Source organism: Malania oleifera, chromosome 1 (assembly GCF_029873635.1).
Source record: "Malania oleifera isolate guangnan ecotype guangnan chromosome 1, ASM2987363v1, whole genome shotgun sequence".
NCBI lineage: Eukaryota > Viridiplantae > Streptophyta > Magnoliopsida > Santalales > Ximeniaceae > Malania > Malania oleifera.
The window spans coordinates 127,190,065-127,214,808 of NC_080417.1; the positions used below are offsets into that span (position 1 = coordinate 127,190,065).

The 24,744-nt window shown below is 36.6% G+C and overlaps 1 protein-coding gene across 4 annotated transcripts in view; it reads right to left on the reverse strand.

The window, feature by feature from the left end:
* The window catches only part of LOC131150984 (probable leucine-rich repeat receptor-like serine/threonine-protein kinase At3g14840), a 64,895-nt gene that overhangs the window by 37,783 nt on the left and 2,368 nt on the right, over positions 1-24,744 (reverse strand). For all 4 annotated transcript variants that reach the window (XM_058102138.1, XM_058102122.1, XM_058102128.1 and 1 more), the window contains exons 4-11: positions 23,408-23,476; positions 23,226-23,297; positions 23,047-23,118; positions 22,795-22,866; positions 22,614-22,685; positions 22,447-22,518; positions 22,279-22,350; positions 22,122-22,193 (exon numbers count right to left, since the gene is read on the reverse strand). In XM_058102138.1, coding sequence (XP_057958121.1) covers positions 22,122-22,193; positions 22,279-22,350; positions 22,447-22,518; positions 22,614-22,685; positions 22,795-22,866; positions 23,047-23,118; positions 23,226-23,297; positions 23,408-23,476 — 573 coding nt within the window. The remainder of the gene's footprint in view (positions 1-22,121; positions 22,194-22,278; positions 22,351-22,446; positions 22,519-22,613; positions 22,686-22,794; positions 22,867-23,046; positions 23,119-23,225; positions 23,298-23,407; positions 23,477-24,744) is intronic.

Below are 24,744 nucleotides of genomic sequence, written 5' to 3' on the forward strand. Positions count from 1 at the left end.
AAAAATTATCTGAAATAATATTCAGCTGTTCTGCTTGGTACATCAAAGGCATCAACTGATTTATGAAACACGGTGTCTCTATCGCAATAAACTAACAAGTTTATAATATGTTTTCTAGTTGGTCCTGACCAACCATCACACATAAAGGTTACACCTCTCTCCTTCCAAATTCTAGCAAAAGAAGTTATATAATTTTTAATTTCTTGATACTCTTGCTCCAAATAAATTTAAGATATCTCAGAGGGTGACGGACCCTTCACCCCTTTTCCAACATCAGCAGCAATATCAAGCATAGGCTACATAAATGGAGAGTTAGCTACATTCGCTAGAATCCGATTATAAATTAGGAATTTTCCAACTGCTTTTCCTAATTTACTTCTTAAACCTTTCAGTAACTTAGTGTTGATTTTTGGTTGTTTCGCACTCTTACTTCTTTCTAAAATAGGATCCATTGCCTTTAGTCTAACTTCAGGGGCATCAGGATTGATCCATTGTCGTCCACTACCTCCAGCTTCTCGACCACTATAAGATCGAACTCCTGCTCTATTGAAGCCACTGGTAGCACCACTGCCAGAGCCACCTCCCTCTTCATAAATATTACCCCTTCCGGTTGTTCTTGCTCGAAATCTTTGTCTCTCTTCCCATTGTTGTTGTGATCGCATGCTTTCTTGTTGAGCAAATCTCATACTTTCTTCTTCCAAGTCTTCTTCATCGCTCAAATTCTCAAAATCTCCTCTAATTTGGGCTTTTGCTTCTTCTTGCCTTTTTTGTTTATCTCTTTTCTTCTCAGCATACTGTTGTAGATGTTTCATCATTTGTTCTCTTACTTGTGTGGTCATATTTGAGCATCCAGCTACTTGACCCTTTTTATGTGCCAAGTGTTGTTTCAAGCGTGTAATGCCCCTTTTGATTATCTTCCCACATAACCTACACATAATAACATGTCTATTACCGTCCCCCGCCGTACCAAAATGTCATCCAATATCCTCACTAGGTAAGTTCTCATTTCCTCTATCACGTGACATATTGATAGACTTAATTTGATGATCTCTACACAAAACATAGAGAAAATACAAAGTTATAACCTTTTTAAAAAAAATGACAGGAATAATATTATAATTAATAATTTAATAAATATTAAATAATAAGTACTAAATAGTCCTTCTAATTTTAAACACTTATTACGTAGAAATAAAATATAATATTTGATTAAAAATAATAAGTAATGTTTAATTTATTTTTATATTTAAATAAACAAAATTATAAAATATTAGATATTTTATTACAAAAAAAATATATTCCTTTATCTTTAAAAAGATATTTTCATTATTTTTTATTACTTGATTTTATTTTCATTTATAACTATAAGAAATTAACATTATAATTTTAAAGGTGGAAAAGACTTTTGCTCTACTTTCATATACATCACAGCATCACTAATAGAGATCCATACAGTACAAATTGACTATTTAACTTTTTAAGCATTTTCTCAGTATATGGATTAAAGTAAAAAAAACTTACAAATTCCAGTGGTAAACTAGTAATTAGTAAAAATCTGAATTATTAATATATTAACTATTAGGTTAAAATTTTTTTTATTAAGTTATCAATTTTTACTCTATTTGATAACTAAAAACAAAAAATAGATCATGTAAAGATTTAATTTACATAATTTTAAATTTAAGGTCAAAATGATGTTTTAAAACTTAAAAAATATTTATAAACAGGAAATATATGATGGAACTAGATTTTCCTAATTACCTTTCAAAAAATATAAGACAATTAAAATATTTATAAATTAAGAAAATTTTATTTTACATAATTATTATTGTTTTCTAATTTTTTACTCTATTAAATTACTCTTTTTTTTAATTCAATTTAACAAACATAATTTACTACAAATTATAATTAAAAAAAAAACATAATAAGAAGTTTAAGATGGATGGACTAAAATTTTAAAGCTTATCCCACACGCTGAGATGAGCAAAGAGCCTGAGTGAGACCGAGAGAGGGGAGGGGACTTGAAGGAGCCTCGAATCTTCGTGCAACGACTGGCGGAGGGCTGGCTGGTGGCAGCGAGTGCGACAACTAGCAGAGGAAACTGCCAAAGGGCTATCGATGACTCCAAGCTCTGTACGACGAGTGGCAGAGGGCTGGCTGGTGGCAGCAAGTGTGACAACTGGCAGAGGAAGCTGCCGAAGGCCACTCTCAGGCTTCGAAGAACTTAGTTCAGGATCAGGAAGGCAGAAGGCTAGCCGAAGGCTGTGAGTAGATCTGCTCAGGCTTCAAAGAAGTAAAGCCTTCTTATTGCTTCGGCTGAATCGGCCAACAAAATTTCAAGGTAAGTTTTTTTGCTCTTTGAATGTTAGATTTAGTTAGATATGGCAGATGGGTGGTTAGGAGAGGGGGAAAGGAGCGTTGCAACAGAAACGAGATTTAGATTTCTGCAAGCTGTCGCCATGTAACAGACCGTTATGGAGTGTAACGTCGGGGCAACGGCTGTTACGGGCCATTATGAAGACGTAACGGCCGTTACATTTGTGAATTTTTTCCGAACCGCATTATTGGCCCGAATCGGTTTCAGAGCCTTTGATTTACGTTACGTATCGGCCGTTATGCTACATAACGGCTGTTATTTAAAACCATGGTGTAGAGTGTACCTAGCAGTCCAGACCAGGGTGTGGCAGGCTCATCGTACTTATATACATTTTTAACTCGGCAGTGGTCGACCAACCATTATCAGGTCCCGCCTTCGGGCTGCACAACCCATCATGAGGGGTAATACATAACATCAGCTAACTATTCATCTTGGGTATGTTTTTCAGTGTTATTAGATATACCAGACAGTTATGATTAGTATGATGTATTAGAAATATGAAAGTATATGTTTTTGCAATTATGAAATGATGAATGTTTTCTGGTATGAAGTTTATACTGTATATCTATATTTTCATTAAGTATTCATTTTGCCACACAGTTGTATTTAGTTCATTTTCCCTTACTGAGAAGTGTCTCACTCCCGAACATTAAATGATTTTCAGGAAACTTAGAAGGACCAGCGGGTCTTGGCCGCCATTGAGTTTATTGAGTTACCCCGCTAAGAGGGTAAGTGTTGTGCTAGGATCAATGGCTTTGTTGTAGGATCCTAGGAAATACTTTTTGGTGTTTTTGGATATTTTGGAGATTGTATATAAATACAGAATGTGATGGATTATAATTAACTTTGGTATAATGTATTCTATGGTTTGAGTATGTGATTTATATTTACTGTTACTTAGGTTTCTGCTGTAAATGACAGTTGTCCCCATTACCCACGGGTTCGGGTTGACCATTTTATTTATTATGTTCCATTTTATATTAAGATAAAGGGGGACGTTACAAAACTCGTGATAGACACACATTGGAATTAATCTATTCCGACTTACTGAGATGTGTCTCACTCGTTATACAATTCATCTTTTTCAAGACCTCCGCATAATTGAGCTCCCATCTTGTTGCTAAAGGATACACTCAGGTGCGTGGGTCTGGATTATTCTGATACTTTTTCTCTGGTTGCCAAACTTACATGAATACATCTGTTCATCTCCTTGGCTACTACTTATCACTGGCCTTTGCATCAATTAGATGTGAAAAATGTCTTCTTGCATGGTGACCTTGAAAAGGAGGTTTATATGGAGCAACCATCTTGGTTTGTTGCTCGGGGAGAGTCAGGCTTAGTGTGTCAGCTCAAGAAGACTTTATATGGTTTAAAACAGTCTCCTAGAGCATGGTTTGGTCATTCCAGTGCTAAAGCACTTGAGTTTGGTCTTCGAGGGTGTGTTGTGGATCATTCTCTGTTTTATCATCATACTTCATCAGGTAGGATCCTTCTTGTTGTTTATGTGGACGATATTGTTATCACAGCAGATGATGATAAAGGTTTTTAAAGTCTCAAACTTTTTCTACAAACAAAGTTTCAAAACAAAGATTTGATATTGTTGAAATACTTCTTGGGTATAAAAGCATCTAGATCTCGTATTGAAACTGTTGTGTCATAAAGGAAGTATGTCCTTGATCTTTTAGATAAACTAGCTTGTTGGGATCTAAAGCGGTTGATACACCCATGGATCCTAACAACAAGTTAATGCTGGATATGGGTGATTTGCCACTTAAACCTGGATAATACCGAAGACTTGTTGGAAAGTTGAATTATCTCATAGTTACTTGGCTAGATATATCTTTTGCAACAAGTGTTGTGAGTCAATTTCTAGACTCTTCGAGGACAAGTCTTTGGAATGGAGTAATTCGCATCTTGAGATATCTCAAAGGTGCACCTATGAGAGGTCTTTTATATCATTATTAGGGCCACACTTATATCCATGGATATACAGGTGCAGATTGGGCTGGATCGCCTTCCGATCGGAGATCTACCACTGGGTACTGTATCTTGGTTGGTGGTAATTTGGTTTCTTTGGAAAAGAAAAAAACTGTGGTGGCAAGGCCAAGTGTTGAAACAAAATATAGAGCTATGGCTCCCACTACCTGTGAACTTGTCTGGTTGAAGAACATGTTGGAAGAATTGGGTTTCCCGCATTCTCAGTATATGAAGTTGATGTGTGATAATCAAGCTGCTCTTCATATTGCCTCCAACCCAAAGAAGTAATCACACAGTATGCCAGTTGTAGACAACCTATTTTGCCCAATTGTTATATAGCAAAATTTAGGCCTTTTTACCTTATTTTTCGTTTCAATTTAAGGCTTTTTCAGGGTGTTTTTGAAGAATACATTAAAGTGTCGTCTAAGGCCTTTGCCTAAGCATTCACTCTTCGAGTGGAATTCGACGTGTCTTCTTAGCTTTTCCTTTGTGTTTTCACCTTTTTTCTTTGTTTTTTCCATTTTTCATTGTTCTGGGTAGTCCAGAACAACCCTAAATGTTTAGGTGGGGTTCGATAGTGATTTTACCCTCAAGCACACAAATCGAGGCAAAAACACTATCATTCCAGAATTTTTTGGTCTTTTCTGCCAAATTAAACTACACCAGGTAATTCAGGACAGTCTAAAATAGTAGGGAGAGCTCTGACAGCGATTTTGACTTTAGACGCACAAATCAAGGTGAGGCCCTATTGTTCTGACTTTTCTGGTCTTTTCCTGCCAATTTTGACTACATTGGGAGATCTAAAGTAGTCTGAAATGATGGGGTAGCATCCCTTAATAATTTCACCATTCAAAGAAAAAATCGAGACAGAAACCCTATCATTTCTAGCTTTTCAGCTCACTCATTGCCAAATCTGACGGCATGGGTGATCCAGAGTAATCTGAAATAGTAAGGAGAGTCAATTTGTAATTTTGAGCTTTTGCATGAAAGTCATGACCTAATTCTGGCTTTTCTGTAATTTTTTGACATTTTTAGGCACTCCAAAATTTTAGGCCTTTTTTGCGGACCCCACTTTTTAAAAAATTAATCTAATAAATTTTAAAATTTTTCAAAAAAAAAAACTATAACAATAAAAAATTATATTATTATAATATTCAAATTTTGTATATATATTTAATTAAAATAATTTACACACACACACACACACACATATATATATATATATAAGAAGAAGAAGAAGAAGAAAATTGGTTGGCGCGTGCGCATGCGCTCGCGTGGGCGCATACATGCCTAGCATTTAATGGAACGACGCCATTTGGGCCATCCCATTGAACGCCAAAATGACATCGTTTTGTTCTTTTTTTCCCCGTTTTCCTCTCCCGCACGCTCCGGCAACCAGATGCTCACCGAATGCTATTGCCAGCCACCCTTGTCTCTCCTTTTTCATTTTTTATTGTATCTCCCTTTTTCTCTCTCTCTCTCCACCATGTGTACCCACATGCGCCAATGCCCAGCCACATGGCCAACTGCCCTAGCACCCGCATGCTTCTAATAGTGCAAGCTCCAGCAAGCTACATGGCCCACCCCCCCAATGCGCATTTTTTTTTTCTCCCGTACTCTTGCCTCCTTTCTATTTCTCTCCTCACTCTATTTTACCCCACAAAGGTTGGGCACTAAAATTAAAATTAAAATAAAAATAAAAAATAAAAGGAGGGGTCTCTTGGGGAGAAATGGTCTCTCTCTCTCTCTCTCTCTCTCCTTTCTTTTCTTTCTTCTTCTTCTTTTGGCTTCTGCTTCTTCTTTTGGCTTCTGCTTCTTCTTCTTTCTTATTCTTCCTTTTTTTTTCTCCTTCCCCTGCTCTGAGCCAACCCCCCCCCCCCGGGGTAAGCACTCTCTCTCTCCCCCCTCCTTTCTTCCTCCTTCATCATTCTTCTTATTTTCTTTTCCATTTCCTTATTTGGTTTTTCTGAGCCCCGCTATGCATGTGTTATACTGTGTAGGTGTGTGTGTTGTGTACGTGTTGTGAAGTGCATGGGTGTGTTGTGTACATGTTGTGAAGTGCATGGGTGTGTTGTGTTGTGTGGTACATGTGTGAATGGATGTATGTATGCATGTGCATGATGTGTGAATGTATGGTGATGGATGTGTGAGTGCATGTATGTATGCATGCATATGATGGAATGCATGTATGCCTAATGATGCATGAGCATGGATGTATGAATGCATGAATGTAAGCATATACATGAGGTTTGATGCATGCATGCATGCATGATGGTGCATGAACATGGATGTATGCAAGTATGCATGTCTGCATGTATGAGTATGCATAATGGTTTATGCATGTGTGCATGTATGCGTATATGCATGTATGGTATGATGTATGTATGCATATGGATGATAATGCAAGACATGATGTATGTATGCATACATGCATATGGGTATGGAGGCATGATGATGCATGTACATGGTGCATGAATGCATGCATTAGATGATACATGTACATGATGCATGGATGCATGCATGGAATGATGCATGTATACATATGTATGAAATGCATGTTAGTATCGCATGCATGTGTAGATGCATGTATAGATGCATGATAATATGCATATGCCAGAGTGTATGTCTAATATATACATACATATATATACATATATATATATATATGTGTGTGTGTGTGCGCGCGCGCGCGCGCGTGCGCGTGCGCGTGTGTTGCCTTATATATATATATATATATATATGTGTGTGTGTGTGTGTGTGTGTGTGTGTGTGTTGTATGCCTATAAATATATATATAGATATATGTATGTATGTATGTATGTATATGTGTGCGTGAGTGGGTGTATACATATACATACATACATATATATAGACACACACTCACACACATAGGTGAGTGTATGTTTGTGTATGTTAATTTATTGGTGTTTTTTGTATGTTTATTTATTTGGAAGTAGTTCATTTAAAGAAATTTATGTTTGTTTATGTTTATTTATTTGTGTTTGGGTATGTATATTTATTTGGAAATTGTTCATTTAGAGATATTTATGTATGAGTATTTGTGTTTGTGTTTGTGTATGTTATTCATTTGAGTTTGCGTATGTTTATTTATTTGGAAATTGTTCATTTAGAGGTATTTATGTATGAGTAGTTTTATATATATATATATATATATATATATATATATATATATATATATATATATAAAACTACTCATACATAAATACCTCTATATGTGTGTGTGTGTGTGTGCGCGCGCGTGCGCGCGTGTGTGTAATGTGTATGTATGTAGGTATGTATCTGTGTAGGAATATTAGTATATGGATGTGTTATATGTTTTAATATTTGTGTGTGTGTGTGTGTGTATTTTATCTTGGCTTCATCGAAAATTCAAAAAAAAATAGAAAATTGTTAAAAAATTCCAAAAATATGTTCTTTTTTTTTTTTTTTTTTGCAGCATTTTTAATAAGGCTAATGATGAAGCCCTAGATTTTCAAAACTCATGCATATCATCGCATTTTAACTAAACTCTTTTTCATTTTCAAACTCACTTATTGCATTCACTCTTTCAAATACCGGTAATATAAAATTTTGGTTTTCCAGGTTGGCGATGTAAGTTCGACGTTTTCAAAACCAATTATTTTTATGCATTTATCAGTCATCACCATCACCATCATCACATTTTCATTAAAAACCTAGGATTCTAAGGCCAACCCCTTTTTAGTGCAATTCTCTAGGCTCCTTAAAGCCACATTGGAGTGCTTGGGCAGTGATTTCCTCATTGTATAACCAAAAGGGGTCTTTTCTCTTTTATTTTATTTTCCTTTTCTTTTTTTTTTTAAAGGTAGTGCCTACGCAATGGCAGTTAACCATTCTACGAATTGGTGTCGTAGGAGTTATGAAATCCCTGGTTGTCACCTGGAGGGCAAGGAGTCTAGCAGAATTACTTTGGGTTTGTATGATAGTGATTCCATTAGACCCCTTGGTTTAGGTGCATTTTTGTGTTCTTTGGGATTTACATGTTTTGAATAAATACTGCTTTATGGATTGCATGTGTCATTAAAATAAAGCTTCCATAATGAATCTCCCTCTGAACTTAAGGTCCCTCTAGTGTTCTAGGGGAACAAATTCCCTTTCCTCTAGTGTACAGAAACATCCATTTTTCTCTTGTGCCTCGTGTCTTTGGTTGCACATGTGTTGCTAATGTTCCATGTTCCATATATTGGCCAAGCTAAGTTCTCTCCACATGTCATTATAAGTGTCTTTGTTTGGAACTCATAGATGTTATGATCCCGACGCTTGCTAGAAATAGGTTAGTGCAATGCTACCTTTTTTTAAAGGGGACACCTTCTTTCTCTAGTCTTGGGCCCTCCCTAGATGAATCTATTTTGAGCCAATGAATGATTTATGGTTCCTCTTGTGTGTTGATCCTTGTGTTCTTACCTTTATCCTTGTAGAGAAAACTTTTGCCCTTTTTCTGAGTCCATCAATTATAGACCTATAGAAACAATTGAGAGTGTATGAACAACGAACAAGAGGCACATACATCACTACCAAGTACCACCATTCAACTGCTTCTTTTGCCCTTCACTATTTTGGCTTCTAGTAATTGAGATCTATCCCAATGTTACTTGGATTGGCCAATTGCTCATCAGAAGGTACTTGACATTGCTTATCCTTGCTCATTATGTTTTGCCTTGTCTGATGCATTCTTTTGACTTGTCTATTCCTTTGTTTGTAGTATGTCCTCACACGTTAAAGCTCTTGCCATATTTAGGGAAATGGGATTTAGTGGATCTTGCTCCTGGTAAGAATTTGGTTAGATGTCACTGGGCATATACCATCAAACATCTTCCTAATCGAATGGCGTAAGGTTGAATCGGTTGCCAAGCAGTGCACCCGAACACATAGCATTTATAATTTTAAGGCATATTGCTCAAATAAATTCTATTCATGTATTAGAAGTTAATTTTGATTCGCCCTTAAAGATGTTACATGCGAAGAATGCCTTTTTGTATAGAGATTGGTAGGTAGACAGAGCAACCTTCTGGGTTAGCAAAAGGATGATAAGGTACGTAGATTGCATAGACCTTTGTGGTTCTCAGCAATTTCCTCGAGCTTGGTTTGACAAATTTAGTATGGTGGTCTCCATATTTAGTTTTATCAGTGCTACTTTGATCAGTTTGTCTGTGTCTAAAAAAGAAAACAAGTGTGGTACTCTTGTACTTTGTTTTCATCATCACTAGAAATGACTACTGTAGGATTGTAAATATGAAGTAGTGGCTTCAAGCAAAATTTTAAATTAAGGGACTTGGGCCCTTTGCGTTACTTTTTTCATATTGAGATTGTAAAAGGGTTGAATCTGTTTGAGCAAATATACTTTGGATTTGCTAAGTGATGGTATGTTGGAAGCTAAACATGATAATCCTATCGATCCCAATGTGAAGTTGTCCATGGATATAGGACCATGCTTTGAAGATAAACGTCAATCTAATGGATATTGGACCATGCTTTAAAGACAAATGTCAATCCAGATAGTTTCTTGGGAAGTTAATCTTCTTGACTATCATTAAACTTGGCATATCCTTTGTTATGGGGGCGTTGAGTCAATTTATGGAAAATATTGATTAGCCACATTGGAAATCTATGATGCTATTTGTAGGATTCAACAATATCTCAAAAGACCTCCTAGTAGAAGTTTGATATATAGTTGTAATAGAAACTACATATCATGGGATACTATGATGCAAATTGGGCTAGTTTTGTTCATATATAAATGTTGGATATTGTTCATTTGTGGAGGTTGTTTGGTTGCCTAGCATAGCAAGAAACAAACTATTGTTAGCAAGATCTAGTGCTGAAGCATGATGCCAAGCTATGCCTCATACTAAGAGTGAGCTTATGTGGTTGAAGTCTCTTGAGCGAGAGGTGGGATTCTTGGTTATGAAACCCAGACATATATATTTTTATAATCAAGCTACCAATGATATTACTAGCAACTCAATGTTTTATAAGTGGACTGTTAAGATTTGATTAAAAATGAATGACCTAACTTGAAGATAGGTCTCTCCCTCTTCAAGTTATATACATTCTAATGACAATAATACACTTACTAATTCTCACTAAATTAACGTACTAACACACTCAATAATAATACTACTAAAAGACATATATAACCTTTAACACTCCCCTTCAAGTTGGAGCATAAATGTCATAAGCTCCTAATTTGTTACAAATGAATTTAACACAAGCACCCCCCAACGCTTTGGTAAACAAATCAACAAGGTGCATGTCTAACTTCACATAAGCGGTTGTAATGAGCTTTTGCACAAGTTTCTCCCAAACAAAGTTGCAATCAACTTCAACGTGCTTCGTCCGCTCATGAAAGGCCGATGTTGCGACGTCTCGGAGGGGGTGGATTGAATCTCCGTGTCAGCTCAACCAAAGGGCGGACTCAAAATTATGTAAAGGGGTAATGCATGTAGTTAAAAATGGATCAAAATATGGTCCAAGGGAATCACCACTAGCCTATTTAACTCTAGGTGAGGTTAGAACACCTATTTAATATGCTATCAGTTCATTGACCTTTAAGCTATTCCTAGGTCCAAGGAAGCTAATAGTCAAATAGTCTGCGCAACCAGGTCAAATTCGGGAGTACGGTTATGTAAAGGGAGGTATTGGAACCCCTTTACACCTATCCAAAGGAAGGTACCTCATTAGCCTATGGTTACCTTCAAAATTAATCGATCAAGACTCAAATTCTTCCCTTTTATTTCAATTACCAATCCATAATATATTGGGCAACCCTACGAAAAGTATAAGCTACCCTCACCTTGGGATCTCCAAAGACGTGTGAAGACACAATCCCCAATGATTCCAACAGCGATTATTTGCTTATTGAGCTTATTCCAAATTAGGGGGCTTCTTTTACCTGACCTTTAAAGATCGGGAGGCCTTATAAAAGACAAAAGCCCCACGCCTCTGATTTCTCGAAGACATGTGAAAACTTACCATTGACCTTGCAAGTTTAATTTCCATTTTTTACAACATTATAACATGCACATCATCCTTCCAAGGTTACTCATATGGATATGGCTCCTTTACATTTGTCACGAACTCAAGAATATAAGATCGTGACAACTAGCCCTTACAAGAAGATTTTACATGAATAGTTGTTTTTCATGAAGTTGAACAATAGTCAGACTACCATGGGACTAGTCAAAATGCTAGGTTTGTTGGCAATTCGCAAAAAACCTCACACCCATGACCTCTTCCAGTTTCCAAAGTCAGTTCCCAATGATTAGTCTTAATAAGACAAGTCATGTTTTATTGTCTTTGGGGTGTTGATAGTCGGGAAATACCATATCTACAGAATGAGTTCAAACAATATATATATATATATATATATATATATATATATGTTGTGAAAGTAACGCCTCTTCAAACAATGCACAACGGAATAAACATTGTAAAAGATCAAACAATACCGTATGCAACAATCCCAAAGGTGAAATACAGAATTATTCCACAACCATAGCAATATAAAGAGAAGTAAAGAAAAGAGCAATGACACCAAGAATTACATGGTTTGGCAAAGCCTACATCCACGGGAGCAATTGGTAAGAGATTCACTATGAAAATCAAAGATACATACTCAATGATCTTCTCTCCTTCTCTTACCCCTCTCTTACTTTCTTTTCTATGTTAAAATATGCCCAGAAGAGCATATATAACAAGCCCTCAGAGGTTTCCCTCCGAATCCCCAAATGTCACAACGTTCAAATTCAAAATTCAAATAACTTCTCGCAACCCAAGTGCACTCATCGACAAGAACAGGGGATTCGTCGGCGAGTCCAAGAAGCCCACTCGTCGACAAGTCTTCTGCTCTGATATTTTCTGACTCTCGATATCTACTCATCGACGAGCACAGAGCACTCATCGACGAATCATTGCTACTGCACCAACATATGTTTTTCTCCCTTTATTTATAAGCCCCCACAAAGTATAAGAGCCACACCATAAACAACAATGTAATGATCCGAAATTTAAAATAATTAGAAAATATAATGAATAAAATGGATAAATGGGTAATAAGGGATAAAGGAAAGATTTAAGAAGGAAAAGCAAGCCTCGTCGACGAATGTCCTGTCTTCGTCGACGAGTGTCCTTTTAAGCTCATTGACAAACACTAGTTCCTCCTCGACGAAGGAATCCCGAGAGAGAATTTTGGAACTCTAAATTTCGTCGACGAAGGTATCTTCTCGTCGACGAACTCTCTATAGTGCCTCGTCAACGAATCAACCTGTCTCGTCGATGAAGCCCTATCTATAAATAGGTGGTTCTTCATTTTTCAGCGTGAATTTCGCGAACTCTCTCTCCTCTTCTCTCTAAAACGAACCTCAAGCCTTCTCTCTTCGATTTCGGGCCGATTTTGACCCAATTTGACAATCCTAAACCACCACGAGATTTGTAGGATCGTTCTCTGCAAGGCTATAGGAGCTTATCGTTTGATTAGAGGGTTTGGAAAACATCCCAAAATCGAGGTAAGTGAGTTATTTTGGGATTTTCTTAAGGAATAATGTTATTTGGAGCCTAAGAAGTAGTAAATAGGTGTTTTTCTTAAAATCTGAGTTAATTGGAATTTGTTTAATTAAAATAGGATTTTTGGATTCAGGGTCCAAGTGAATGCTACGGGTATCAGTTCGGGGATCCTACAGACATAGTTTGAAAGTCAAGTAAGGGGGAAATTATATATTAAATCAGGTTTTTCATGAATTAAAATGAATTATGTGTTATTTATGTATATATGTTTATATGTGAGTTTAAAATGCCAGCCATGAAATTTATGTTTTCTAAGCCTAGTATTGTTTATATAGTTATGTATATGTGAAAGTAAATGAATAAAAGTGAAAAGTATTTTCTGAGGATTTAAGTAAGAAATGAAACGTATTTTTAGCATATAAATATTAATTATGGGTTAGCTTATTTTGTAAGGAATGTATATAAATTTTACTACTAAAACTGTGTGGCATGAGATCTCGTGCGAATATATGTTAGATATACGAGATGCAAGTTAAGTAAGTAAAGCTTTATGAATAAAATATGATATGGATAATGATGCTTGTGTATGTTAAATGCAACCATGTAAATGTAAGACAGCTAAAAGACAATCATGTTGACAGATTCTAGCGCATTTCTATGTGGACTAACTATAGTAGATTTTAGCGCATTTCTATGTGGAAACTAATAAATGATGGCTAAAGACCAGCTGTAGTGTGAAGGAATGAAATGAAAATGTTATGCAAGGAAATGACAATGAAATGGTAATGAAATGAAATGATAAATGTGAATGATGTAAATGGGAAAGAGTCACTTAAAGTGAAACGAAATGCAAAGTTAAGTTATGAACATGAATGAATGTGTATGAATGTATAATGAGAGAAAGGAATAATGTATTATAATATTAAAAGTATGCATGTACGTAAAACATTTTACGATTAGGCGAGGCGAACTCCTCACCTGAGGACTTACTGAAAAAGGCGAGTTCACTAGTAGCTTCAGATGTAGCAGTAGCTGCATAACATACTAGGGCATAGGGAACCTACTTGTATGGGTGGGTAGAATTCTCTATCCTTAGAGCTTTTACCGGTAAACTATTGTTGAATGAGTGAGTACGAGATCAAGTTAACACTTGAGGGCTTACTGAGTAAGGTGAGTGCACTGGTATGCTTTAGTTGTGACCTTAGGGTTATCTAAGTATCAGAGCAGAGGGGTGCTACTTGTATAGGCGAGTAATCACTCCTATCCTTGAGTAATCTCGTGGGTTAAATATTTGCATGTGATTATGTGGGTTCAGAAAATGATTTCAATGTTATGTGATGATTTGCAAATGTAATTAAAATGATGTTTATTTACCTTATGTTGGTCACACGCTATTTTAATATGTATGTTCCTTTCCTTACTAAGATGTGTCTCACCCGAATATGAATGTTTCTTTTTCAGGACATCCTCAAGATCGGGCTTAGGAGCTCGAGGGTATTTTAGCATTTTTTAGGAATATTAAGAAACAGGGTATATGTTAATGACAGTTTGGATGAAAATATTTATGTCTTTATGTTTTATGACTGTTGAGTAAGGATGATTGTGAAAATATTGAAATGTTTTGGAGATGTATGTATTTATGGAAATGCAAGTGATGGATGGCTTTTATGGATTTATAGATAGAAAATAGAAAACTCTGGTATATTACGGTATTATGGTATATGTTATATGGAGATTATGTTTATGTTTTCTGCTGCGTATATTATGAAATATGGATTATCAAGGATTTTATCAAGTATAACGCGTCGGACCTGAGTCTAAGGGTTCGGGGCATTACATTATGATATCAGAGCAATGATTTTGGGGATTTTGACGATTTAGGAAATTATTTATACCAGAGTATAGGAAATAATTAGGATAAGGATACTAGATGAATAGGTTAAATACTGAGAAATAGGTTTGGTATAGCGAAGTATAGGATTTTGTTTTGTGATTTAGAGACAAAATTACGTTGACGATTTCCTGTGATTTTTCTGAAGCGGTCGACGGCCTCTAAAAAGTCACGATAAACCTTAGATGTTTTTATTTCTGAATTATGAAATTGGTCCTTATATGAAGACTTTGGATTTTTATTGGATTTAAGTTAATGATTATGATATTTGAAGTTATGATAAGGAAATCTTATCTCTTTTTTGTCCTATCTTCAGCATGGATTCTTGAGATGAGAATATAGAGGATGAAGGAAGGTGACCTCTAGCGAGGAAGAAATAGATACCTCTAAGGTGCTGCAAGGTATCGTCCATCACGTTAAAGCAGAAATGAAGAAGGATCCAAAGGAACAGAATTGTCCACTTGCAAGACAGGGTTGCAGCATAAAAGAATTTATGAGGATGAACCCTCCTGCCTTTACAAGAGGACCTGATCTTGTGGTTACAGAGAACTGGGTACAAGAGATAGAGGAGATTATGGTTGTACTCGACTACACGGACGAAAAAAAGGTCCACTATGCCGCTTTTAAGATGACATCTGCGAAACTGCTAGAGGATCAAAGGGTGGTAAAAATAGCTCTTACTTGGGAGAGTTCACTAATCTAACTCAGGGTGATATGACGGTTGCGGAGCATGCAGCTAGATTTGTGGAATTATCGTGTTTCGCTCCATTTCTGGTCCCGAATGAAGGAAGGCCAGGAAATTTGAGAAAGGCCTGAGGCGCAGGATCTACGAGCTGGTGGTCAAGTCTTAAGTCCTGAGCTTTTCAGAAATAGATGATAAGGTCTCGGTGTTGGAAAAGAGTATCCAGGGCAACACTGAGCCTTAAGAGCAAAAGAAGAGACCTGCACCATTTGGCTTTTAGTCTGAGGCCATTCAAGGATCAGCGAAAAAAGGAAAAGAAGCAATGGGCTTTGTATGCCCGAAATGTGATAAGAGGCATAGGGGCGAATGCTAGTATGGCACTCCAAATTGGTACAGGTGCGGTAAGCCAAGGCACCACAAGAAAGATTGCCGAGAACCCTTGCCTATGGTAGCTGCTCAAAATCAGGACAAAGGAAAGCAGCAGATACCACTTGGAAGAGGTGGTCCGCCTCGATTGTATACACTCCGAGCTGAGGAGGATGCCATCAGAAAAGCAGGTATGATACATTTTGTTTAATGAAGAATGATTGAATGGTTTATATGATGATATGTATGTTGAGTTCTTATGATGGTAGTTAGCAAATGAATGTAAGTAATGTGAAAGTATGATTAGTTGGTAAAATTTCGAGGACGAAATTTCTTAAGGAGATGAGAATGTAATGACCCAGAATTTAAAATAATTAGAAAATATAATGAATAAAATGGATTAATGGGTAATAAGGGATAAAGGAAGGATTTAAGAAGGAAAAGCAGGCCTCGTCGACGAAAGTCCTATCTTCGTCAACGAGTGTCCTTCTAAGCTCGTCGACGAACACTAGTTCCTTGTCGACGAAGGAATCCCGAGAGAGAATTTTGGAACTCTGAATTTCGTCAACGAAGGTATCTTCTTGTCGATGAAGTCTCTATAGTGCCTCGTCGATGAATCCACGTATCACGTCGATGAAGTCCTACCTATAAATAGGTGGTTCTTCATTTTTGAGCGTGAATTTCGCGAACTCTCTCTCCTCTCTCTCTTTCTCTAAAACGAACCTCCAGCCTTCTCTCTTCGATTTCAAGCCGCTCTTGACCCGGTTTGACGATCCGGAACCTCCACGAGGTTCGTAAGATTGTTCTCTGCAAGGCTGTTGGAGCTGATCGTTGGATTGAGGGGTTTGGAAAACATCCCAAAATCAAGGTAAGTGAATTATTTTGGGATTTTCTTAAGGAATAATGTTATTTGGAGCCTAAGAAGTAGTAAATAGGTGTTTTTCTTAAGATCTGAGTTAATTGGAATTTATTTAATTAAAATAGGATTTTTGGATTCAGGGTCCAAGTGAACGCTGTGGGTATCAGTTCGGGGATCCTACAGGCATAGATTGAAAGTCAGGTCAGGGGGAAATTATATATTAAATCAGGTTTTTCATGAATTAAAATGAATTATATGTTATTTATGTATATATGTTATATGTGAGTTTAAAATGCCAGCCATGAAATTTATGTTTTCTGAGCTTATGATTGTTTATATAGTTATGTATATGTGAAAGTAAATGAATGAAAGTGAAAAGTATTTTATGAGGAATTAAGTAAGAAATGAAACATATTTTCAGCATATAAATATTAATTATGGGTTAGCTTATTTTGTAAGGAATGTATATGAATTTTACTGCTAAAACTGTGTGGCACGAGAATCTGTGCGAATATATGATATACGAGATGTAGGTTAAGTAAGTAAAGTTTTATGAATAAAATATGATATGGATAATGTTGCTTGTGTATGTTAAATGCAACCATGTAAATGTAAGACAGGTAAAAGACAATCATGTTGACAGATTCTAGAGCATTTCTATGTGGACTAATTGTAGCAGATTTTCGCGTATTTTTATGTGAAAACTAATAAATGATGGCTAAAGACTAGTTGTAGTACGAAGGAATGAAATGAAAATGTTATGCAAGGAAATGACAATGAAATGGTAATGAAATGAAATGATAAATGTGAATGATGTAAATGGGAAAGAGTCACTTAAAGTGAAACGAAATGCAAAGTTAAGTTATGAACATGAATGAATGTGTATGAATGTATAATGACAGAAAGGAATGATGTATTATAATACTAAAAGTATGTATGTACGTAAAAGATGTTACGATTGGGCGAGGCGAACTCTTCGCCTGAGAACTTGCTAAAAAAGGCGAGGTCACTAGTAGTTTCAGATGTGGCAGTAGCTGCATAACATATTAGGGCAGAGGGAACCTACTTGTATGGGTGGGTAGAATTCTTTATCCTTAGGGCCTTTACCGGTAAACTATTGTTGAATGAGTGAGTACGAGATCAAGTTAACACTTGAGGGCTTACTGAGTAAGGTGAGTACACTGGTATGCTTTAGTTGTGACCTTAGGGTTACCTAAGTATCAGAGCAGAGGGGTGCTACTTGTATGGGCGGGTAATCACCCCTATCCTTGAGTAATCTCATGGGTTAAATATTTGCATGTGATTATGTAGGTTCATAAAATGATTTCAATGTTACGTGATGATTTGCAAATGTAATTAAAATGATGTTTATTTACCTTATGTTGGCCACATGCTGTTTTAATATGTATGTTTCTTCCCTTACTGAGATGTGTCTCACCCAAATATGAATGTTTCTTTTTCAGGACATCCTCGAGGTTGGGCTTAGGAGCTCGAGGGTATTTTAGCATTTTTAAGGAATATTAAGAAACAGGGTATATGTTAATGACAATTTGGATGTAAATATTTATGTCTTTATGTTTTATGGCTGTTGAGTAAGGATGGTTCTGAAAATACTGAAATGTTTTGGAGATATATGTATTTATGAAAATGCAGGTGATGAATGGTTTTTATGGATTTAGAGATAGAAAAAAGAAAACTCTGGTATATTATGGTATATGTTATATGGAGATTATGTTTATGTTTTCTGCTGCGTATGTTATGAAATATGGATTATCATGGATTTTATCAGGTATAACGCGCCGGAGCCGAGTTTAAGGGTTTGGGGCGTTACAAACAATCTCCACCTTGGCGATTATACGCCCCTTAGGAGAACTCGAAAAACATATTTGACTGCTCCACCTTGAACTTAGAACGCTCGGTTGGGACCGTCTCCCTTTAAGCACTTGGAGACATGCACCAAGTCCAAGCAACACCGCTTGAACTTGCCAATGCAGTTTCAACTTCTTCCATCAACTCTGATACAGTTGTAGATGCAATACCCGAAAACTTCACCCTATGCTTCCAATAAGACCTTCTCACAACAGCAAATACAAAAACTTCTGCAAACCTTATATCACCAAAACCCCCTACATAGTCTCCTACAAAGTTAATAACTGACAGTCCACTCTGTTGCCTGCTGAAACACCCCATTGCACAATCATGGGGAGCCTTTGACATATCCCGGACATCACAGCCCGTCCTTGGGTACCGAGCGGTAGACATTCCATATTGATTCTCCACATAACCCTTTTGAGACAGCAAACGAAGTCTCCCTGCGGTTCCATCCATAAAGCCACCCTGAGATAACACCAATCTCCCTGTAGCCTTGTCCACAAAACCACCCTGAGATAATACCAATCTCCCTGTAGTTTTATCCATTCAAATCAACAAACCAAGACCCATCTTGGCTGTACCTAACACATTCATGTTAAAACCTTTCAACAGAGTTCCCAACAGATTAGCCTCAGTCAAAGCTTTTCCAACCAATAACATGTTATTCACACAACATATACATCACTTCACGGCATCCTATCACCCTCTTCCAAACTGGAAGCCTCACCAACTCACACACTTGAGTAGTGGTCTGATAGTACACATGAGCCCACCATGATCCTGCTAGTCTCCTGAGCTCAAAACTCCCTGCAATATGAACTATGTCATCTCTGCCCTGAGTCTGTTGCTCCACTTGCATCACATGCTCATTCATACTGTTATACTGTTGACCTGAGATAGAACTCCCTGCATATCTACTCTGAGTCCCTAACTCCACCTGAATAACATGATTACTGCTGCCGCAGTTTTCTGTCATTTGTTTCTCTTCCTTTACTTGAGTACGCTGCCCCATGACTTTATCACCAAAAGTCATGTCCTCAACACCCCTTTGTTTGCCATAGGATCACCCAGCTTGCACCCACCTTTCTTATACCCCAGAAAAATGTATTGTCCGAACAAAACACCAAGCCTAGATCCTCTATCACTAGAATATTGCACCAGTGGACATCCACTCACAACCGAGTAGTCTACCGCAAATCCTGCCCACAATTCACCTGCAACTTTCCCATCTAGCAACACTTTTGGCGATCGGTCACACGAGAAATGCGTTATACTCACTAACTTCACCAAGAAGTACCTTACAAGCCTTGCATATAACCTACCCTGCTCACAAACTTCTTGAACGAAACCAGCATACTCAGACTCAATGTTTGACTTGAGAATCTCTCTACCGGTTTGGTTCTCCACCTCAGCCGCTGCATGAAGTACACCAAGACCCTTCGTGATAAACACACAAAAATACATATGCCAATCCCCTAATGCTATCATCATTGGTTCCCAAACATCTAAATACATGTAGTCACCCATATGCTTTAACCACATATGCCACAGGATACCTGACTCTAATTCTACAGTTGTAACTCCACCTACAACCGTAACACCCTACAGTGCATAGATATTTCCCACTACGTTATCTCCTTTCATCACTATCAACTTACCTTTACACACTTTCATTTATCCACATTTAGACTCGTAACAATATCCATTACGGTCTAAAGTTCTCAATGAAATACCATTCTTCCTTAGACCAGATTCATGCTTTACATCACATATGGTTCTTACAACACCATTATTTATTTTGATTTTGACATTTCCAATAACAAACATTTTGCATGAAATATCATTTTTCCATCAAAATACAATCAGTATAAACTGACCTGTAGATGTCAAACCATTTTTTAGGATAAAAGCATCTGATATCTAAGATCCAAGAATCACCCGTGAGGCACTCTGAATCCGATGAAACACGCAGCATATCTCTATCACTACATTCTGAGTCTTCGTCCACTACACTTGCAAATTTTGAAGAACCCTTAGACATATATCAGCATTCCTGTTTTCACCAAACTAATGCCGGAGAATTCTCATCCATGACGTGATACAACACGTCCATAGTCAAACAAAAACGAATGATTGCTCCCAATTCATTCCAAGTCATTGCATCCATGCTATCCGGTTGAAATTCTGTATAAACCTTTCACCAAAACATGTTGCACCAAAAAATCCTTCAATTTAGAGGTCATACAACACGCTCTGATACCAATTGTTGTGAAAGTAACACCTCTTCAAACAATGCACAGCGGAATAAACATCGTAAAGGATCAAATAATACCATATGCAACAATCTCAATGGTGAAATACAGAATTATTCCACAACCATAGCAATATAAAGAGAGTAAAGATGATAGCAATGACACTAGGAATTACGTGGTTCGGCAAAGCCTACATCCACAGGAGCAATTGGTAACAGTGTCACTATGAAAATCAAAGATACACACTCAATGATCTTCTCTCCTTCTCTTACCCCTCTCTTACTCTCTTTTCTATGTCAAAATATGCCCAAAAGAGCATATATAACAAGCCCTCGGAGCTTTCCCTCCCAATCCCCAACTGTCACAACATTCAAATTCAAAATTCAAATAACTTCTCCCAGCCTAGGTGCACTCATCAACAAAAACAGGGGATTTGTCGACGAGTCTAAGAAGCTCACTCATCGACTAGTCTATCCTCTCATCAACCAGTCTTCTGCTCTGAGATTTTCTGACTCTCGGTTCCTGCACTTGTCAATGAGTCATTGATACTGCACCAACATATGTTTTTCTCCCTTTGTTTATAAGCCCCCACAAAGTATAAGAGTCACACCATAAACAAATATATATATATATATATATATATATATATATATATATAGCCACTTGAATTACAAGGCAAGGAAAGAGTAGATTGCAAGCAAAATCAAAGGTTTATCGAAGAAAGTGGTCAAGCTAGTTTGCTCAAGTGCACTGGCACCCAACTGGTTGCATTTCAAGGACTATTTTTATGCCCAAAGGTTAAAAGCGCATCAGCAAAAAGATTTTTACGTTCAAGACAAACATTTGTGTCCTGAGTTGAAGCAATCAATAATGAATGTTGGAATTCAAGGATGGCATTTGAGGTGAGATCTAGATCTAATTTTCCTTTAATTTCTCACAATATCCTTCAAGAGTTCAAGTATCGTCATTCCTTCTAATTTTCCTTGGAGGTCATAACTTTCCATTAGAAAGGAAGATAAAGATTCATTGTTAACTGCATATCGCACAGAGTTCTTCAAGTTTATTTGTTATTTCAAACCATTTCATTTGCCATCATATGCATTTGGGCAGGGGTTCATCCTATTGTCAAGTAGTGAGGCCTCAAGGGTCAAAACCAAGTGTGGCCAAAAATATGTCCATCAACAAAAGGAACTTCTGAGCTACGTTAGAATGCATTATATGCCTAGGACCAGTCCCAGAAAAAGGAAAATTAAAAACTTACCTTTTATGTGCAACTAGAAGGTGGGGAACAAAAATCAACTTACAAGGTTTTCAGTTCCACCATGTCTACAAGATACTCAGGTAATGGTCCTATGATATTGCAACTCCTCAATACTCTGTAACAAAATAAAATATGTATTTTCACCACTAGTTTCCCAAACATATTTCAGAAAATGTATACTAATAATGCATTAAACTCACAATATTTTCAAATTTTTGGCATTACTCAATGGTGGAAACAATTCTTCTGTTCCATTTAGGTCACTGATCCTCCTGAATGTAAAATTTCAACCAAAAAAAATTTAATTTCAACATGGGTTCATACAAAATGAACTAAAAAGTAATCCAGGATGAGATGGCCACACTAACAAGTCTGTTATCTTTTCCAAAAGAGAAATGCCAGGGGGAATTGGCCCTTCCAAACCACTGGCTTGAATCACTCTGTCATTAGCAAATTTTAATTTTGATTAATTGCCCGGGTACCAAATTTATGAAACTAAGATCAATTGAAATATCGTGCAGGGGAAACACTTTACAATCTGCTAAGATTTGCCCAGTTCTGAATAAAATTGGGTATGCTTCCTGTGAAATAATTATCAGAGATCCGGCTGCGTTATAGGGGAAAATTAATAATTAATTTAATAATGCAAAAAACTGGTAACTGATTCGTGTATGCGAACTGAAAATCCCAAAAGACAAACAATTTCTGTGACTTACAAGTCGTTCAATGTGGTTAATTTTGCAAATGTCCCAGGCAGCTCCCCAGTAAAATTGTTCGAGGTCAAAAACCTTCAACAGAAGTAAATCGATAAACAAACAAATAATTGCACCAGTAAAGTCAATGACATTAATATTAGCAGCCCACTTGAAGCACAGGCCCTAGGTTAAAATTTTCAAAAATAATAATTAAAAAATAACACACGCACACACACACTGACACACAATAGAAAAGTCAGAGAACGGCTTTACAATCTTTTTATGCTGGAAAGGTTCCCGAGCTCCCGCGGAATAACTCCTGAAAGCTGATTGAACTCCACCACACTGAAAATTTAGAACCGGAATTATTCAACAACGAAATTTCATTAGGAAAAAAATTACAGCAAGGGAGAAGATGGAGAGAGGAAATGAATGGGAATTCAGAAGTTTACAAGCTCTCGAGAGTGCTGATGCTTCCAATCTCTTTCGGGATCGAACCAGTTAATCGGTTTCCAAGAAGGGAGCTGCGTTGATTACACGTTTAATTTACTCGACTCACAACAAATCAAACGGGTTGAAGATGGTGATGATGATGAGAGAAAGAGAAAAAAAGAGCGAAAGAGAGAACGCATACATGTTCACCAGAGGCAATGAACCCCATTCTGGAGGAATTGTGCCGGAAAGGTAGTTGCGTGTGAGGTCGCTGTATTACAGTGAAGTTAGTTTATGAAGAATCACAGGGTACTTATATTAGTTTAAATCAATGGGATCACGCACAGATGTGAGATGTATTTTTTTGACAAAAATAAAAATAGGAAGAAATGGAGAGAGAAGAAATTTAAAAAATGGCCCCCTCTTGTAATTTTATTATCATTATTTTGAAAGATCCACAAAAAATATGCATACATTACGGTCTCACGGTCTCTCACATCAAAGGTGTACTAGGGAGATATTAGGCTTATAAGGAGGATTTGGGCTTCAATTAAGTAAAATGTCTTTTATAAGATAAATTCATGAAGCCAGTAGGCCAAAATAGACAATATCTCACCGAAGTTCGACTAAAAAGCCGTTATATTTGGTAGTAGAGCCACCTTGATGGCACTATCATGTGAGTGTATCCTATATATAAGTTACTTTGATTATAACTCGGAGATTGAATGGGAGAGTCTATCACGATCCCACATTGGATGTGTACTAGAGAGATCTTGGGCTTTTAAGGAGACTTTGGACTCCAACTAAGTGAGACATATTTTATAAGACAAATTCATAAGGCCAGTGAGTTAAAGCAAATACTTCACAAGAGTTGGACCCAATATTGTTATAGGTTTTAGAATTCAAAATGTTACTTTATTATTTTATTTTCAACAATATAATAAATAAATAAAGAGCGTTCCATGACAAACTAATTAACCCAAATCCACCTAAACATAAACAAAAATCATTACCAATTCATAAATATTATTCCCAAGCTTGCTCTGGTCAAAAAATGTGAAGAAGGGACACAATGCATCACTAAGGATCCAAAACTACTTTTAATATATAGAACAGATTTGATATTTAAGAATAGAACAAATTAAGAATGAAATGAGATTAACAAATTTAAGGCAATATGAAGAAAAAAATTGATCATTTTAATTTCATTTTATTTTATTTTTATGTGACAAATATTGTTCTAAATAGCGAGATCTATTGTCACACGGTAGGCATTTAAAAATAAGGATATATAGACATTTGAAAGTATAAGTCTATTTTATAATCTTTTTTTCTAGCGAGAAAATATGTTCGTTCATAAGAGAAGAATATTATACGCAGAATAGTACAATGCGTAGTTTAAAAAAAATTATTCATTATAAGAAAATTATCAAAAGTAAAAAATACATATGAAATCTTTTGAGTTCTTAAATCAATTTAGTATGGCAAGACCAACTAAGGTTCAAATTGTTGAGAGTTTCACTCGTAAGTTTGTCTCAC